The sequence below is a fragment of the Mus caroli genome, unplaced genomic scaffold, assembly GCF_978045245.1.
Source record: "Mus caroli unplaced genomic scaffold, Mus_caroli_1 scaffold_5, whole genome shotgun sequence".
Classification (NCBI taxonomy): Eukaryota; Metazoa; Chordata; class Mammalia; order Rodentia; family Muridae; genus Mus; species Mus caroli.
Window position 1 is genome coordinate 41,614,398 of NW_028227260.1, and position 21,059 is coordinate 41,635,456.

General features: G+C 35.6%; 1 protein-coding gene across 3 annotated transcripts in view; it reads right to left on the reverse strand.

Moving 5' to 3' along the window:
• The window catches only part of Diaph2 (diaphanous related formin 2), a 707,007-nt gene that overhangs the window by 536,254 nt on the left and 149,694 nt on the right, over positions 1 to 21,059 (reverse strand). For all 3 annotated transcript variants that reach the window (XM_021152793.3, XM_021152792.3, XM_085838035.1), the window contains 2 exons: positions 1,171 to 1,245; positions 1,018 to 1,087 (listed from right to left, as the gene is read on the reverse strand). In XM_021152793.3, the coding sequence (XP_021008452.1) occupies positions 1,018 to 1,087; positions 1,171 to 1,245 (145 nt within the window). The remainder of the gene's footprint in view (positions 1 to 1,017; positions 1,088 to 1,170; positions 1,246 to 21,059) is intronic.

Below are 21,059 nucleotides of genomic sequence, written 5' to 3' on the forward strand. Positions count from 1 at the left end.
TTTCCATATGTATATAATAAAATGTTGTTATCTATATGGAAATTATGACATTTAAATTTTCATAGTACTTGGGATTAAGAGATGCTACAGCAGTTAAGAGGACACATTGCTCTTATAAAGAACACAGGTTCAATTCCTAGTACCCGCTTTAAGCAGCTCAAGCCTTTAGCTTGAGTTCTAGGGAATCTGATTTTTTACAACCTCAATGGGCATCTGCAACCACATGCTGTACATAAATTTATCTAGTAACACATACACATAAATAAATTTTTTTTTTTTAGTTTATTCACCATGGCATTTTTATTTAAGTTTCAAAGCCATCCTTATGTGATAGAAAGAGAAGTGAGTAACTGTAGACTATAATAAGCAAACCAAATAAAAATAACATGTAATGAAAACAAAGGGATTGTTCCAGCCTGCAACTTCTCCCTGAGAGTAACAAACTTTGGCATGTTTATTCACATATGACTGTGTTAGAAATATGAGATATCCCATAATGGTAATATAAACATGATACTGGAAAACACTTTATAACTTTGTTGCTTTTGAACTCTGTTAACTAAATATCTTTATTGTAGTTTATCTGCTTTAGGCATTTGTATGAAAATGAGTTATACTATTTACCCTTCCAAGGGAGATACCACAACCCAACCTAGAGACCTTCTCTTTGCCTTAATTTCTGTCAGTCTATGGATTATGGCTCAGCTGTTAAAGGCTAGGATCAAACCAAAACTAAATCTTTTAAAATAAATAAAATTTCATAATCATGAAAGGAAAAATATATCATCTAATATGAGAGCTAACCTAATACTGTTGATATAATTGAAAAATACACCTTAAATTTTATGTGAAGTAAAATACACCTTTAAAGCCCATTAAAGAAAATCTAGGGTAATCTGCATTATAAACATATTACTGAAACTAGAATAAGTATCCACTATTTTCTTTGTTGCTTACTTACATAGAGTCAAGCAAGATCCCCCTTTTGTAGCAGAGGGAGAAGTAAATGGCATTTACCTTATTATTCATAAATGCTTTCAGGCACTGAATGACTTTGTACTGATTCTTCTTGTCGATATTTTCTTGCCTAAATAAGTAATAAGAAATAAGTCATAATAGGTTGCATTTCATTTTCTCCGTATATGAAAGGTTTTAAATGTTTATTCTTACTGTTTTTTGTCCAGGAGCTTCTCCAGCACATCCAGTAAGACTCCAAGTCCTTCATGGCCAAAGTTGTTGACCCAGCTAAGAATTAAAAAGAATATATAAGTAACTTCCATGCTTAGCATATTAGATATTAAAAAATAAAATTTTGGTTTTCAAATATGATATCCTGCCTTCTTGCTCTTATCTTTTTCCTCTGTGATAAAAGGCTAGACTCTGCACATGACCCTGACATCCTCATCTAAATCCCAAACCTCTCTTTATGGTTTCCTCGTGCCTATACTGCACAGCATAAGATATTGCACCAGCTTCACATACTTAAGTCAGAATTTATGAGCTAAATTTATCTCGCACTATTTCTGTTTTCACAAATCAACTCCTCCTCCACTCTTCAATATTCTCTTAATAACACCATTACCCTTTGATTCCCTCAGACTTGAAATACTGGCTTAATTGTTTGACCTGCCATTCTCTTTCACCTTTTCATTTATTCTAGTCACTTCATAAACAGGTGAAGAGCATCTATGAGGTACCAAGTATGTATGCAACATAGGTATAATGGGCAACATAACTAAGTCCTTACCCTCTTGTAACCTACTACCTACAAATAGAGAGATAGATAATGAATAAATAACAATTTGTATAAACATTAGTGCACTGGAGCAATGAAGACAAACAACTTTTGTTAAACAACTGAAAGGGCAAGATGTTTTTATCTACTATGTGGCCAGGAATAGATTCTATGATAAGATGCTACCTGAAAAAAAAAAAAACACTGAAGATAGATAGAACTGTAATGAGTAATCAGAAAACTGATTGCTAAGATGTTAAACACTGTGTTTGGAATGTTCCATCAACTCTGTGGGAAGGAATGTATTAGTTAGGTTGAAAAAAACAGCATAAGATTACACATCACTTATTTTAAAACACTAAACCATTGGTTATCTAGTTATGAATGTTTCAACTTCTACCATGCTTCCTCTAAATGCTCCTCTGTCCCTTTCATGGTTTATGCTAAAACCTATTTTAACACTATATTAACTTATCTTAACATGGCTGAAAAATTCCAGGGGTGGTCTATGTAGCTATATTTTTATTTCTTTTATTAATTTTACATTTAAGATATCTGACTGAACACTTCACAATATTCTTCAGTCCAAATATCCACTGAAATTGCCTCAATGATTACTTATCCTGTCATTTTCATAGAGTCTAATCTATCTTTCCAGTCTTAGGTTTTATAGCACATTTGCAATGGAATCAGACAAATGGTCATTTCAAAACTTCTCTCAGAGCTTTCTCTGTTAATTTATTTATTCTTTCTTCTAAGAAGAAAACCACAATATCATCTCTTGAGGCCTCCAAGTATCAAATGACTATTTTTAACCATTAGTGATATCTGCATACCCTGGAAATCTTCAACCAAATTTGGGTAATTCTTTAAGAAATCTCTCTATAATCTTTTGCTTTTGCTTTTGCTTTTTACTTATTTATTAATTTACACTCCATATTTCATTCCCCCGCCAGTCCACCCTCAAACTGTTCCACATCCCATTCCTCCTACCCAACGCCCTATCTCCACGAGGATGTCTCCACCCACACACCCCACTCCACATGACCTCTAAACACCCTGGGGCCTACAGTCTCTTGAGGGTTAGGTGGGTCATCCCTGATTGAGCTGAGACCGAGCAGTCCTCTGCTCTTTATGTGTTGGGGGCCTCATATCAGCTGGTGTATGCTGCCCGGTTGGTGGTCCAATGTTTGAGAGATCTTGGGGGCCCAGAATACCCAAGGTACAGTTCTCTCTATAATCTTAATACTTAATGTCTGCCATGGCTTTTATTATATGCCTTGTCATTTCATTTGTATTATAAATCCCCTAAATACACTATATTTTCTTAGATATTTCTTTATCATCCATTGTCCCTATAAGAGTAGCTTACATATAATATATGACATATTTGTAAACAATAAATATTTACTAATTGAAATTTAGAACCAATTTGGATTAAAAGAATAGACAATCATGTTTCACAAAGTTAAATAAGCACACAGAAGGTTGTAAAATAGTCATTAGAATTTATACTACCTACATACATATACAAATGTTGCAACAATAAGCAGAGAATACGAACCCTCATAGAAATCATGCAAGCACTATACCACTGAGGTCATGTATCCCACAGATACTCCATATATTAAAACCATGTGTTTATGTATTCCGTAATACTGAAACTTCCTCTGGTGGTGAATAAGCCTGGCTTCCAGAGGCTCATATATTTGAATAATTTGGTCCTTCATTAATAGAACCATTTAGGAAGGATGAGGTGATGTGGCTTGCTGGATTAGGACTGTCACAGTGGGGCAGGCTTTGGGATTTCAAATGCTCACAAAATTCCCAATTAGCTATCTGTTCTTCAGGATCTGAATCAGGATGTAACCTCCCAGCTACTGCTCCAGCACCATGGTTGCTAGCCTCCCACAGTGATGAATTATATCCCTCTGAAACAGTAGGACCCCAATAAATCTTTTTTTCCTATCTTTAGCCTTCATCATGGTATCATAGCAAAGAAATACAAAATTAATGGAAAATATGTCCACTTCATATCAACATAGCAAAAAATATATATTTTTAATCAGATTATCAGTGAGAGTCATCAGATTATTGAAGAAGGAATACTTAAAAAAAGCTGATAATTAGAACCAGTCACATCCTCAATTGTATGGAAAGTCATTTTAAATGAATATAGCTTTTATTTCCATAATGAAAGAAGAATTCAATATGGTACTGTCATTATAACTGGAAGTGAGCTACTATTCGTTTTCGGCATGTAGTCATCCAAGGCAATGAGCTATTTTCACAATGACTCTTAATAATCAGTGACTTAGTGGTACAAAGATAAAGGGACATCAGTTCTAAATATAATGTGCAGTATTGAATCCATCCGAGAGAGAAATCTATAAATATTATCATAGAACAATAGAATGGATCAACCTTCATATCATAGGAGTCTAACTGAACCTGTATTTACAGCCTTCAGTATCTGCTTTGACATTTGAGAAGAAAAAAAAAATCGAGTTCTTTAAATTTAACGCTTAGAAATTATATTTGATTATAAATATTACTCATGTTTCCTTAATACCCAGCACTATTAAATTATCAGGATTATTTCTTCATCTGGGAAAGTATATGACAAAAGAGAATGATATATATTTATTCATTTGAAATCAGTCACCCACAAAAGACAGACTACCTAAAAACGGATGGTTAAGAGCATTTTGGATTCATTCAGTGAAAATTATTGTTATTTTAAAAGATTATTGTTATTTTTTTATTACATATTTTCCTCAATTACATTTCCAATGCTATCCCAAAAGTCCCCCATACCGCCCCCCACTTCCCTACCCTCCCATTCCCATTCTTTTGGCCCTGGCATTCCCCTATATTGGGGCATATAAAGTTTGCAAGTCCAATGGGCCTCTCTTTCCAGTGATGGCCGAATAGGCCATCTTTCGATACATATGCAGCTAGAGACAAGAGCTCTGGGGTTCTGGTTAGTTCATCATGTTGTTCCAACTATAGGGTTGCAGATCCCTTTAGCTCCTTGGGTACTTTCTCTAGCTTCTCCATTGGGAGCCCTGTGATATATCCAATAGCTGACTGTGAGCATCCACTCCTGTGTTTGCTAGGCCCCTGCATAGTCTCACAAGAGAAAGCTATCTTTGGGTCCTTTCACCAAAATCTTGCTAGTGTATGCAATGGTGTCAGCGTTTAGAAGCTGATTATGGGATGGATCCCTGGATACTGCAGTCTCTAGATGGTCCATCCTTTCATCACAGCTCCAAACTTTGTCTCTGTAACTCCTTCCATGGGTGTTTTGTTCCCAATTCTAAGAAGGGGCACAGTGTCCACATTTTGGTCTTCATTCTTCTTGAGTTTCATGCGTTTAGCAAATTGTATCTTATATCTTGGGTATCCTAAGTTTTGGGCTAATATCCACTTATCAGTGAATACATATTGTGTGAGTTCCTTTGTGATTGTGTTACCTCACTCAAGATGATGCCCTCCAGGTCCATCCATTTGGCTAGGAATTTCATCAATTCATTCTTTTTAATAGCTGAGTAGTACTCCATTGTGTAAATGTACCATAATTTCTGTATCCATTCCTCTGTTGAGGGACATCTGGGTTCTTTCCAGCTTCTGGCTATTATAAATAGGGCTGCTATGAACATAGTGGAGCATGTGTCCTTCTTACCGGTTGGGACATCTTCTGGATATATGCCCAGAAGAGGTATTGCTGGATCCTCCGGTAGTACTATGTCCAATTTTCTGAGGAACCGCCAGACTGATTTCCAGAGTGGTTGTACAAGCTTGCAATCCCACCAACAATGGAGGAGTGTTCCTCTTTCTCCACATCCCCGCCAGCATCTGCTGTCACCTGAATTTTTGATCTTAGCCATTCTGACTGGTGTGAGGTGGAATCTCAGGGTTGTTTTGATTTGCATTTCCCTGATGATTAAGGATGTTGAACATTTTTTCAGGTGCTTCTCTGCCATTTGGTATTCTTCAGGTGAGAATTCTTTGTTCAATTCTGAGCCCCATTTTTTAATGGGGTTATTTGACTTTCTGGAGTCCACCTTCTTGAGTTCCTTATATATATTGGATATTAGAACCTCTGGTGGAATCATCATGCCAGACCTAAAGCTTTACTACAGAGCAATTGTGATAAAAACTGCATGGTACTGGTATAGTGACAGACAAATAGACCAATGGAATAGAATTGAAGACCCAGAAATGAACCCACACACCTACGGTCACTTGATCTTCGACAAGGGAGCTAAAACCATCCAGTGGAAGAAAGACAGCATTTTCAACAAATGGTGCTGGCACAACTGGTTGTTATCATGTAGAAGAATGCAAATCGATCCATTCCTATCTCCTTGTACTAAGGTCAAGTCTAAGTGGATCAAGGAACTTCACATAAGACCAGAGACACTGAAACTTATAGAGGAGAAAGTGGGGAAAAGCCTTGAAGATATGGGCACAGGGGAAAAATTCTTGAATAGAACAGCAATGGCTTGTGCTGTAAGATCGAGAATTGACAAGTGGGACCTCATGAAACTGCAAAGCTTCTGCAAGGCAAAAGACACCATCAATAAGACAAAAAAACCACCAACAGATTGGGAAAGGATCTTTACCTATCCTAAATCAGATAAGGGTCTATTGTTATTTTTAAAATGGGGTTCATTTACACAATGCAATACTACTCAGCTATTAGGAATGAGGACATCCTGAGTTTGCAGTCAAATGGATGGAAGTAGAAAATATCATCCTAAGTGAGGTAACTCAGACCAAAGACGACATGCATGGTATGTATGCACTAATAAGTGGATATTAGCAAAAAAAAAAAAAAATGTACAGAACACCCAAGTTATAGTCCACAGAACTAAAAAAGGTCAACAAGCTGAAGGGTCCAAATGGGGATGCCTCAGTCTCAATTGGGAGGGAGAAGAAAGCAATCACAAGGGGGAAGAGAGGGAGGGACCTGGGAGGGAAAGTGGACAGGCAGGAGAAGAGAGGAACCTGATATGGTATTGGGTGGGGGAAAAGGCCTGAAACCCTAAGGGTGAGCAGAAAGAATGGAAAGAGGCAACCTCAAGAGGTAGTAGGTAGGATGACCCTCCAGAATGTACCAGAGACTTGGGAGGTGAGAGACTCTCAGGAATCAAAGGGAGAAAGACCTTAGATGAAATGCCCTATAGTGGTGAGAGGGAACTTACAGAGACCACCTCCAGAAGAAAGTCAGGGCATCAAGTGAGGGATGGGGTTGCCATCCCACAGTCAAAACTCTGACCCATAATTGTTCCTGTCTGAAAGAAATACAGAGATGGACATGGAGAAGAACCTGAGGAAAAGAAGGTACAGTGACAGGCCCAAAGTGAAATCCAACTCAAGGGGAGGCCCCAAGGCCTCCTATTACTACTATTACTGAGGCTATGAAGTGCTCAAAAAAAAAAAAAAGGGACCTATCATTACTACCCTCCAAAAGACCCAACAAGCAACTAAAAGAGTCAGATGCAGATATTTGCACCCAACCAACAGAAGCAGCTGACCCCTGTGGTTGAATTATGTAAAAGCTGGAAGAAAGAGAGGAGAAGGGCTACCCTGTAGGAGGACCAGCAGTCTCAACTAACCTGGACTCCCAAGATCTCTCATGCACTGGACCACTAACCAGGCAGCATGCACCAGCTGATATGAAGCCCCCAACAGCAGAGGACTGCCTGGTCTGGGTTTAGTCAGAGATGCTGCACCTAACCCTCAAGAGACTGGAGGCCCCAAGGAGTTTAGAGGTCTGGTGGGGTGAGGGGTGGGGGTGGGGACATCCTCATGGAGACAGGGGACTGGGATGAGGTTTGGGATGTGGAACAGTCAGAGGGTGGAATGGATGAGATAAAAAAATCTGGAGTGTTAAAGACATACATCCATAATCTGAAACTAAGGGTAAAAGGACAAGTTTACTTATTACAAATTAGGGAGTAAGAAGTCTGAGCTGAGAATGCATCTGGATAATGGAAGAGTAAACCTAGATAGAGACTGCAGTTTTCACAGTAGAAAAGGACCCCATGAGGATTGGTGGTAGGGGGCTGAACTAAACACAGTGAACCCTGATTATACTCAGGAATTCAACAAATATTCCCCCTCCCCTGTTTTTCTTGCCAACTCCATTTCTCTCTCGGGCATCAAGCAATACACAGCCTCTTGCTGTATTCTCTCTGACATTCATAGCACTAGGTAGGTAGGCATATGCAACAAAACCATATAAAGACCAAAAAATAAAAAAAAAAAAAGGCAGGATGAAACAGCTTTAATTAAAACAAATGTTGGCCAGGTTTCAAGACTGGGCGTTTGTTTGTTAAAAAAACGATAACACCCAAACTAAGTGTTGCTCTAATTATGTACCTCAAACCAGCACCATCAATATCATTGTGAATGTGCTAATAATTCAAATTGTGGGGCCATACACAGAACTATAGAATCAATCCCCAGGGGAGGTGAGATGGCAGCCAAGTACGCTTGAATGTGATTAAAAGTGACTGTAATGCTTGGTAAATTTTAAAATCACTGGCATAGAAAAGGGTTTTGTCTTTATGAAGTACAGGCACTCTTTTGGAAGTTAGACATGGGCTGAGAACAACTCTAGACTATGGTATACACTGTCCCCACAACCAAAAACAATCTCACTACCAGAGGATACAAAACTAGGATAGAAGTCAAGCTGCTGACACAAGCTCTATAAAGTATATCAATTGGAACACTTATAGAATAGTACTTGAGGCTATATAGAACTATAATAATACATTTGATAATGATATATAAAATCTAACTTGGGGAATGCACTTTAAGAAATAAATGACCGCATATTATCTCAACCTGAATATAAGTTCTAATTCACTATAGATAACAAAGTTGTAAGGGATACAAAAGTAGAGAATAATACAAAAGGAAAAAAATTATGAAGAATGCTATTTGGTAACTTCCATAATCATCTATAATCCTTTCTTTTTTACTCAGTCACATTTAAAACAAGTGTCATGTAATTTTAACAGATTCTACTCAACAAAACCACTACATATTTTTATATAACATTTACCTAACAGTTTTTCCAATACCTCACTGAAGATTTCATGATTGCTACAAAAGTACACTGAGTTTATACCTACAAACACAGAATAAATGCCTTCTTTATTTACAGTCTAGTTCATATATTTATATAGACTATATTATAATCCGTGTTATTATAGATTTTTAATGTCCTGAGTCTTATAAGAAATCACTGAAGTACTGCTAAAGAATGAGATCCAGACTCTATCTGAAATTACCACTAAAATTTTGAGAAAGAAAGCTATTCAGGAAGAATGAAGAAGAAGAAAATATATGTTATATTGCATTGGCATTCACAGTGCTTATTCAACAGTTAAGAGAACACCCTTTCATCTATCAATCCATCAATGGGGTATACTTTGTGAGCCATGCCAGTGATGGGTTAAAATGCCTGAATTTTACAGGAGAATAAACACAGATTTAGATGTGTGTGTGTGTGTGTGTGTGTGTGTGTGTGTGTGTGTGTGTGAGAGAGAGAGAGAGAGAGAGAGAGAGTATGTGTGCATGTGTAGATCTCACATAGGCATGTGCTTTTGTATTCTATGAAACTGCATTCCTCCTGGTGGAAACTCATAAGAAACTAGGTTACAAATTATCAACACCAACACCAGGCTGAAATTTGTTTTTCATGTTCTCTTAATGCAGGATTGAGAACAGTACCTACATATAATTTGTAACCACAAAATGGAAAAACAAATATATAAGATAGGCAAACGGAGTTAATATTTATTTTTCTAACATATTCCAACCCAAACCTTTGATTGTTCTTCGGCTTCTATAGTCCAGACCTAGACAAAGTCTTCACTGAAATCAACCAATTAGAAACAAAGAGAACAATATGAGAGCTGGTTCTTTGAGAAAATCAACAAGATAGATAACACCTTTAAAAACCTATCAAAAGAACACAAAGACAGTATCCAAATTAACAAAATCAGAAATGAAAATGAATACATAGGAGAAACTGAGTAAATTCAAAAATTCATCAGAACCAACCACAAAAGCCTCTACTCTCCAAAACTAGAAAATCTAGATGAAATGGATGATTTTCTATACAGATACCACATACCAAAGTTAAATCAAGATCAGGTAAACTATATAAAGTCCCATAACCCCTTAGGAAATAGGAATATTCATTAAAGACTCTCAACCAAAATAAGCCCAAGGCCAGATGGTTTTAGTGCAGAATTCTAACAGACCTTCAAAGAAGAGCTAATGCCAAACTCCTCTAATTTTCCACAAAATAGAAACAGAAGGAAAACTTCCTAATTCATTCTGTGAAGCCACAGTTACTCGGATATTTAAACCACAAAAAGACCCAACAAAGAAAGAGAGCTTCAGGCCATGTTCACTTATGAGTACAATGCAAAATATTCAATAAAAGTCCCTCAAACCAAATCCAAGAACACATCAAAATCATCATTCACCATGATCAAGTAGGGTTCATCCCAGGAATACAGGAATGGTTTAATATATGAAAATTCATAAACGTAATAAACTATATAAACGAACTGAAGGAAAAAATTGCATGATCATTTCATTAGATGCTGAAAAAGCCTTTGAAAAACTACCATACCCTTCCGTGTTAAAAGTCTTGGAGAGATCAGGAATACCTGGCACATAGCTAAACATAATAAAAGCAATATATAGCCAACCAACAGTCAACACCAAATTAAATACAGAGAAACTAAAATCAATCTCACTAAAATCAATCTCACTAAAATCAAGGACAAGACACCATATTTTTGAGCCATAGAGCTCAGAGAAGTCAAACTGTTATTCATCTAGAAACTTCACTACTATTAGCTAGCTTTCAAAATCCTGGAAGTTGCTATACATACTACAAAAGTCTGTAAACACTGAAGCTATAATAACCACCACCCTGGCAAAATAGTAGTACAAAAGTAGTATGAATGTCATGAGTGGATTTGAGGCCGATTCTTCAATATGTATGGTGCAAATGACACCATTATCAGGATCAAGAACCTGTAACTAGATGGGTCATATAGGACCTAGAGGAGAACCTACTTCTATTAGCCTGCTAAATAGACTTACTATGAAACTAACACATAATGAAATTTTTATACTCAAATAAATACATCTCTCAAGGTTCTTCACTGAAGTTTCATTTTTGCAGTACATGATTAACACATAACTATATGAACTATAACTTAAGTGGCAAGGAATATAAGACTGTAGCATGCATATTCCTAAATATGACATCTATATCACAACCTTTCCTCTCAAAGCTCAAAGATAATCATCTCAGAAAAGGAGTTGGAAAAATTTAAGTGTCAGAGGCAGCAGATTACTACAATGATGTTTTCAAGACACAGTATAGCAGCTACACATATGAACTACAACAGCTGGGACTTAGTCTATCTCAAGATAGATGAAAAAGATCACTGCATAGAGTGGGGGATGCAGGCATGAAGTTCACCTCCTTGCTGGAAGGATATTGATAATTGATACCTGCCTGGAAAAGAGTAGTTCCTTTTCTTTCTTTGTTTGTTTTATTTAATGATACAGCCACTGGCATATTGACTGTGTTCCAATGGATGGCCACACACCCAAGAGTATATACACACACATATTAGACTCAGTGATTTAAATAAAACAATGAAGACATAGTTGGGGTGTGTATAAAAATTAAAAGTAGATCAGGAAGGAGATAGGATGAATAAAAATATATAATGTATAAAATTATCAAAAAGTAATAAAATATTTATTTTTTAAATGACATATATTGAAACTTAAAGTAAAAATTAGCTCCAAGTTTTCTGAATTTCAGATGTCATTATTTTAGAAGGTCTTGCTTGATACTGATTGACATGATCAAAAGAAAGGAAATATTACATTTAATCTAAGTGGGAAAAAAATTCATTTGACACTAAATCCAAAAGAAAGCAAGATTCTTCTACATTATGTTCTCCAGGGCTAAAGCATCAAGATCTCCATAAAAAAATCTTTCAGTTTCATAAAACCTTAATATTTTATCCAAAAAATATATGTATACTTTGAATTAGCCCATTGTGTTTCAGGTAAATATAGCCTTAATATTTGCTGAAAAGAGGAGTCTATTAGATAAATACACAAATACAAAAGGAAATAGTGATCAAATGTTCAATTTTATTAGATTCTCTAGATTTATAGCAGCCTTTCAAAAGAAATCAAGGTAAAATTAGAAAGTTCAACACTGATACTTCTAACTTTTCTGGGGAATTCAGAAAGTGGGCAACCATTATAACACATGAAACAAATAATTCAAGCTGTTCAAGAGAGTTACAGCTAAATTAGCTTCATTATTGCCCTCCTATCAAAATATTCATCCATCAAAAAATGCTAAAGTAAAAAAAAAAAAGAATACAATGGAACTATATGTATGGTCTGACAGAGTTTAAATAAAATATAAACAATTATATATACCCATTTTGTCTATATAAAACAATAAAATAGTACTAGATATTTGAATTCCTTGAGAAGATTCATTTTCATAGTTTAATGCATGAACTGTACCTGAGCAATTATAATATGACTATTTGATACAGTGCTGGCATTTCCAGCCATTTGTGCATAAGCTTTGAAGCTGACACTTGCTGAAAACTTTATTTGGACTGATTTACAAAAAGGTTGAATGTGTCAATTTCCAGATTTGACTCTCAGAGGTTTTGACTTCAGTGCTGTAATAGATTACAATTTCCATAGAAAATTCCAAAGAAGACATCCCATCTTTCTCTGTGTCTGCATTCATTCTCTCCATCAGGTTCACTAGCAAGATCCTGCTATGTCTAATGTGATTGATACACTTTCAAGAGGAGAAAATGTGCCTCGTTTCAGGATGATAATATTATATAAAAACAAATTTCTTTTCCACATTGTTATAACAAGATGCTGCACTACCTCAAGTTACACAAAAATATCTCCTTACATAAAAAGTTTAACTATAATTTTTTTTCTCAGAAAACATTTTCCTATTTATTAAAATCAATTTCTTATACTGCCTAAATTAGTCTTGAGATAGTCAAGGAAATAGCTTTAACTGTATCTATTTTAAATATCAACAGGCTAAGCAGTGAGGAATATTCTCCTCCACTCCTGCCTTTAAAAGTTGTTATAAAAGTATAATACAAAGTCATATATTATAATGGGGTAAATGATGTACAGTGTGAACAAAAAGGAAAATAAACTCATCACTCTACAATAAATAGGAGAGAAGCAAGATCGAAATACATTCCACATATTCAAGCCAAAATCAGTCATACTTTACATCTTAATATGTCTGAAATTATAACTATAATTATTTTAGGACAGTTGCTAAATCTGATAGCTTAGTGACATAACCATTCAAATTTACAATAAAATGTTAACTTCCACAGGAAAAAAAATGTATTGGTTTATTCTCTTAAGCTAAGTAATATAGCTAAAATTCTATCATGTACTCCACAGGACATCCAATTTCTGTTGATTCCATTGAATTATATTAAAATAAATTTATTCCAAGAAATCAGATTCCTAATCTGAAAATCCTGAAAATGAAAACAGAGCTGATAGAGTTTATCTGACATAAATAAAAGAAGTCCTTGAATGCAATTCGTGAAAAACAATATCATTAGCATAAAACTCAGGCTCAAAGTCCTTTTCCTAACCCAATTTGTGTATTTTGCTATCTGATTCTTCTGGGCAATAAACAAGTGGTAAAAGAAGTTTCTCGCAATTTAAGAAGGGTAAGGAAAGTTGAAGGACAATTGCTCTTTGATGAATACATAACAGAACTGCAACCTTTTTTCTCACCTATCAGGTACAATGTGAAAACCATGCAATTAACAACTCATTATAGATGATGATTGCTATGTAGACAAAGATCAAACAAATTTAATGTTCACAGTTATTTTTAGAACAGGATATCTACACATAGATAATGGTCTTAAAAGAATCATTTCTTTGGGTGTTCTCTGTGGACTAAATTTTCATACGTAAATGTTGGGTTTTTTTTTTTTTTTTTTTTTTTTTTTTTGGTTTTTCAAGACAGGGTTTTTCTGTATAGCCCTGGCTGTATAGTCCTGGAACTCACTTTGTAGACCAGGCTGGCCTCGAACTCAGAAATCCACCTGCCTCTGCCTCCCAAGTGCTGGGATTAAAGGCGTGCGCCACCACACCCGGCGAGAACGAGATTTTTAAAGGTAGGAAGTTTTGGGTTTTTTTCTGTGTTAATCTTTATGTTTTATTTTAAATATATCTACTTAAAACTGGGGGGTAAACTGGAGATTCTATATTTTTGTCTGAATGCATATGATTAAATAATTTTTTATTCATTGTATTTTAAGTGTTGAAAACTGTACATATTTACAGTACCCACATGACTTATTCATATACCTGTCTATCATAGACATACATTTCTCATATCCTTGTCAAATATACATTTCTCATGTCCTTATCAAATAGCAAAAACAATCAGAATCTAGCATATTTCAATTGCTGGTTTCCTCCTATTCAAGCTCATTATCAACAACTAATGTAAAAAAACATCAATTAAGCCAGGCCTCCTGAAAGAAACCTAAAATCCACGCCACTCAGAAGGTTGAATCCAAAGGATCACAAGTTCAAGGTCAGCCTGGGTTAGAACATGAAATCAAGTCAAACACAATATAGACAATTAGGTTTGATTCTGTCTCAAAAGTAAGGGAGGGAGAAATAGAAGAAGAATGGGAGGTCAGAAAGCCAATATAAATCAATATATAATGTTTACTTCCCAGTATTGTCCCCAAAACAATTAGGTGATACTAATTTTTCAAGTTGTTTTCATTTCAAATGTAAATTATACCTTAGATGCATAAATCAAAATCTGTAAGGCTGCTTCTTTATATTTAAATTGTGTTCTATCATACAATAAAAAACAGTAGAGATACCTAAAAATAGACTTTTTGTTGCATAGTATTCTATACACTGTACTTTATATATACAGCAGAAGGATCATAAAGGAACCCTGTTTATCCCATCCACCATCCACATAACAAAATACAATACCCAAAATAAAACCTACTTTTATTTCTGACCACATGGGATTATCAAAACACAGAAACTTAAATATAAATATTTAAAAATAACTTCAAAAACTATAGTATTCATTGATATGTGTTCTGATAGAGAATGCATTAAGTATCTGGAAAATGTGTAGTACTAGCTTTTAGTATGGGAATAACAGTCCTTGTTTGGCCTATCAGATGTCTTTACCATCAAGAATGTTGCAGACTACCACATTCCATCACTTTCAGCTAAACTTCCTTACTTCATTTTCTCTTTATGGTTTGCCTTACTTTCAGTGATTAAACTGAAATTTCCACAAATGCAGTGACCTCTTGTTTTTATATGACCAGCCTCTTCCTTCGTCAATGTCTCTTTCAAAAAGGACTAAGGTCTGTACCAAAGTTCAACAATGAAATGAAAAAGCTCTGTGAGTGATCAAAAAGGAAAAGAAGGGCAAGTTAGATGAAGTACTCTCTTAGAGACAAAGGGGAGGGGCATGCAGTGGGAGGCACATGGAGGGTAGACAAGGTAGGGGGATAACATTGACCGGGAAACAAATAGAATGATTAATAAAAAAAAAAAAAAAAAAAAGATGAAGTATACTGTCAAAGATGATTCCAGATCATACACACATTTAAAACTATGATGGGATAAACGAACTTTCCAAAATGAAAGATAGTTCAAGGATTAGAATTAAAAATAACAATTAAATAATTTCATGTAACTTCAAGTCTGTTGTAAGCTTACAAACTGAAAAGTCTAGCATCATGTGTATAATATAAACACTCACAGTATGCAACTAACATGTCTCTTGAATCTTAAGAGAACTGTTTGTTAATTCATATTTATCTAGTAGCCTTCATAGTGTTGCCTCAAAAATGTATAGTCACAGGACTGAAATGTTAATCTTTATAGAACTGGTTCTTGCTCCTCAAAATCAAATATTCTACAACTGTATATTTTTGAAAACTAGGTTCATTTGGAAGGAAAAAAAATGTCGTGAAAATGAATACTGGAATCAATATGTGAATTACTATTACTTGTTAATAATTCAAAAATAATACGTTCAACTAGCAGACAATATGATAAATTATTTCCAATGTTCAACAAAAAAGAATAATGAGAAAGCCTAGCCTGACCAGGGTCACAAGTCCCTTCCAGTTGGCACCAGCATCAGGTCACCTTGGGCGCTGAGTCAGTGGACACCCCCCAAGGTCCCTAGAGGACTCTCCACATGATCATAGGACCACTGACCAGACAGCTCCACACTCCTCAAAGGAGACATCTCTTCCAGGCACTGTAATATGCCCAGGATCTTTGACAACAGGATCACAGGATAAAAGGAGCTTGGTCACACCAATATTTCAGGGTCTCAGAGGAACTTGACTGCCAAGAACTCTGACACACCTAGAATCTCGGGTTCACAGGAGCCCACAAGCAAAGGATCACAGAGAAAGCTGGACTCAGAGCTAAACAAAGAATTCTCACCTGAGGAATACCAAATGGCTGAGAAGCACCTGAAAAAATGTTCAGCATCATTAATCATCAGGGAAATGCAAATCAAACAACCCTGAGATTCCACCTCACACCAGTCAGAATGGCTAAGAACAAAAATTCAGGTGACAGCAGATGCTGGCGAGGATGTGGAGAAAGAGGAACACTCCTCCATTGTTGGTGGGATTGCAAGCTTGTACAACCACTCTGGAAATCAGTCTGGCGGTTCCTCAGAAAATTGGACATAGTACTACCGGAGGATCCCACAATACCTCTCCTGGGCATATATCCAGAAGATGTTCCAACTGGTAAGAAGGACACATGCTCCACTATGTTCATAGCAGCCTTATTTATAATAGCCAGAAGCTGGAAAGAACCCAGATGCCCCTCAACAGAGGAATGGATACAGAAAATGTGGTACATTTACACAATGGAGTACTACTCAGCTATTAAAAAGAATGAATTTATGAAATTCCTAGGCAAATGGATGGACCTGGAGGGTATCATCCTGAGTGAGGTAACCCAATCATAAAAGAACTCACATGATATGTACTCACTGATAAGTGGATATTAGCCCAGAAACTTAGAATACCCAAGATACGAGTTGCAAAACACATGAAACTCAAGAAGAAGGAAGACCAAAGTGTGGTCACTTTGCCCCCTCTTAGAATAGGGAACAAAACGACCATGGAAGGAGTTATAGAGACAAAGCTTGGAGCTGAGAAGAAAGGATGGACGATCTAAAGACTCCCACACCTGGGAATTCATCCCATAATCAGCCTCCAAATGCAGACACCATTGCATACGCCAGCAAGATTTTGCTGAAAGGACCCTGATACAGCTGTCTCTTGTGAGGCTATGCCAGTGCCTGGCAAACACAGAAGTGGAGGCTCACATTCAGTTATTGTTTGGAAAATAGGACCCCCAATGGAGGAGCTAGAGAAAGTACCCAAGGAGCTAAAGGGAACTGCAACCCTATAGGTGGAACAACAATATGAACACCAGTACCCACCAGAGCTCGTGTCTCTAGCTGCATATGTAGCAGAGGATGGCCTAGTTGGCCATCATTGGGAAGAGATGCTCCTTGGTCTTGCAAACTTTATATGCCCCAATACAGGGGAACACCAGGGCCAAGAATTGGGAGTGGGTGGGGAGGGGAGGAGGGGAGGGTATAGGGGACTTTCAGGATAGCATTTGAAATGTAAATGAAGGAAATACCTAATTAAAAATAAATAAATAAATTCTATTTCATGACTAAATAAATAAATAATAAAAAAGAATAATGAGTAGCAATTAATTAAATATTTCATAATGGATAATGGAGATAATTTTTAATGTCTATAGCACAAAAAAATTTGATAGGTGTTTAGAGTGATTTATGTTTCAATTACTCTGATCTGATCATTACACATTACATACATGTATTAAAATGTCAAGGCCTACCCTGTAAGTATATAAAAATAGTATCTGTCAATTAGAAGTTAAAAATATAGTAGATAAGTAAATTAATACAAGTGAAGCAACGACTGACCGTAACACATCCTCTATACTGTTCCCAGGAGAAAGAAAAGATGAATAAGTAGCCTACCAGAATACTTTCAAACTTAGTGTGGCTGAAGGTTAATGTCTATCCCATGGTTGAGGTCTACTCATTTTAAAAGCATTATTTCATTTTTAATCAATGTTCCTAATGCTGGGCTTCAAAACACTACAAACTTCTTAAACATTTTCTATATGAAAGAAAAATCCATTAATGTCTAATACAGATTTAGATCTGAATTTATTTCAAGGTATTCTTTTATTCTGTGACAAATACTAATTCACATGGGAAATTTTATGATAACATCAATTTTTGAAAATCTGTTTATAATAAATACTTCAGTACCTTTTCATAAATGAATATTGAAAACAACTGATTTAAAAATGGGTCTCAAAGAAATTCATTAGGTAGCTTGACATCAAAGAAGGTTTCAGTACAATATTAAACAAACTGCCCTCAACTTCTACTCATAACCAAGAGATATAGGCCACAAAATGGGGGGCGGGGAGTGCAGGGGCTGAAAGCAATATGAATATTATCAGCAACATTGGATTTTACAGAACAAATCTAGCATTTAGATGTAGGCTGTTTTGAAATGAAAGAAGGCTTTAAACTCATATCCATGTTATAGGTTACTAAACTACCTCATCTGAAGCTTGTTTGCATGTAAAAGAACATTCTAACATCCTGTTCTCTTCTCAGTTTTGCCTATCATCTTTTAAATCTCAATACAATTTTTTCAGGTTGAAATTGTCTGATGTGAAAGGCTATAAGCCTAAAGACTTAGTGATGGGTGGACAATCTCTCCTGAATTAACTGTTATCTACCATTAGTAAAACAGCTAGAATCACTGAGCAACTACTGTTGTCTAGTGCACATGAATCTTCTCTCAACAAATCACACAGAATACTTGGCTCTCCTAGGTGTTAGCTGGCATCTTAATTGTGAATTGTCAGCTATCCAGCTCCTATCAAACATGTAGCTGAGATGATAGATATGCCTGGGGGAGAGCCTCCCAGGCGTTTCTGAAGTACAATACACCTTCATAGCAGGGTAGGATATAGAAAAGCTGCAAACTAGTACTCTTGCTGTAGGTCTCTGTAGAAACATAATGACCTTGGCTCTACGTAAGGAAAAAAAAAAAAGCATTCATGGAGATCCTGTTTTTTATGAAAATTTATTCAATTGTGATGTGCAGTACCTGTCATTTTAAAAGATTCATAAAATAAAATTATCCACATTCATAACTAGGAAGCTGGCCTCGTCCCTTTTAATAACAAATGCATAATCTTTTGCCAGGTACAAAATTCTGTTTTGCAATACGTTGCTACCTACAACTCTTCTGTACAAAGTATTTACACTCAGATCGTTATGCCACAAGGACCACACTTTTGGGAATGAACCACATACTCTAACAATTTTAGATGGTTATTATATATAGATTCAAATATCACTTAAATGAAAAACCTGACTATGGATTTTTACATGATCCACATGTTATGTGAAAATGAAACAAATGCAAACACAAGAGCCACTATTCATCTTATTCATCTTAATGTATACTGTAGTTCGCCCATTAAAACAATACTTCAAAACTTCATCAGCATTGAGTGTGCCTAATTCTTTTTAAAACTAATATAGGACACAAAGATCTGTTTTCCTTCGATTATAACATATGCTGAGTGTGCCTAAGCAAAAATTGCATTTTAACCTAATAGTTCATGATTAAAAATTTAAAGTCTATTAATATTTAAGGTAGTTTTGTCAAATTAATCTGCACATGTTTGATACTAAATGATAAAGTTAGCCAAGATTTGAAGAGAAGTCCTATAAATTGGCATAGTCGCAATGACTGCAGCATTTTATTTTCTGCACTACTGGTATTCTAAAATAAGTCATGTACTAGAAATTTAAAGCAAACAAACTCAAGACATCAATATTAAAACCTGCTTTAGTAATTCTATTCTAGTAATGCTACCTTCAGAACCTTGCTTACATTTTTTAAGTCCTGTTTCCATGTCGACATCATAAAACTTGCTTATTATTATTATTATTATTTCATTTTTCTAGGTAACTCCCTGTAAAGTGTTCTAAGAGTATTGATCTGTACCTACTTTTATATTAATTCTCTAAGTAGTGTTGGCTGTTGTTGCCAAGCTTTTAAAAAGTTTTACACAAGCCATTTAAATAATTATTAACACTCATAATTGAGAAAATAATAGCACTGCTAATTTGTAGTGCTGTTGAGAGTCAGCTACTTTCATTACAATGATTATGTTAAACGTATATTAATTAATATGCTAGAGAACATGTTTAAATCTACATGAAAGAAATTATCAAGAAAAAATATGCCTGAGACAACTACACATTTGTAAACTTGAAAAAATTTCTTTTTCCTCTTCTCACAGATGTGATAACATTTACTAAAGAAGCTGGAAGTGAGCATAGACATTTTGCCATGTTTGGCAGAAAAGTAGATACTAAGCAAATCAGAAGAAAACTTTCCAAATGGGCTAACAATATCCCTCAAGCTACAAGGCTATTTCGATAAAAACTATGAAAAATATTTCTATGCAATCATAATTATATTATGCTCTGCTTTTAAAATATGTTTATTCTTCTAGAATGTCATACATGTATACAATGTGTTTTGATCACATCCCTCACTTCCCTCCTCTGACATCCCCCAGAATACTTTCCGTCAAATCTTCATGTTTTCTGTTTAAATGGTATATCCCACTGATTGCAATTTGTGCTGGCTATGTGCATATGACTGTGAGACAATCCACTGAAACATGGATAACCTAGTGCAGGTCACATCAATGAAGAAAAGTGGCTCTCCATCCCCTTGTAGCTATAAACTGTGAATAGCTTCTCAGCAAGGAGTTAGGCCTTTTGAGCCACCTACCCATCCTGCTACAATTTTGAATGGCTTGTTCTACTACTGTTCTTGTGCAGGTAACATCAGGTAACATGTGATCATGAACACAGCAACCAAGTCATGATCAGTATTTCACACAACCCTCCCCCGACCCTCCAGCTCATACATCTTTGTACTATTCTTCAATATAAGGTTTGCTCTTCTAGTCATGTTTTGAGAAACAATTCTGTCAGGCTTTATTTCTTCACATTTCTTTGACTCTTCATGAAATATCTTGCCAAATATCTATGTATCCT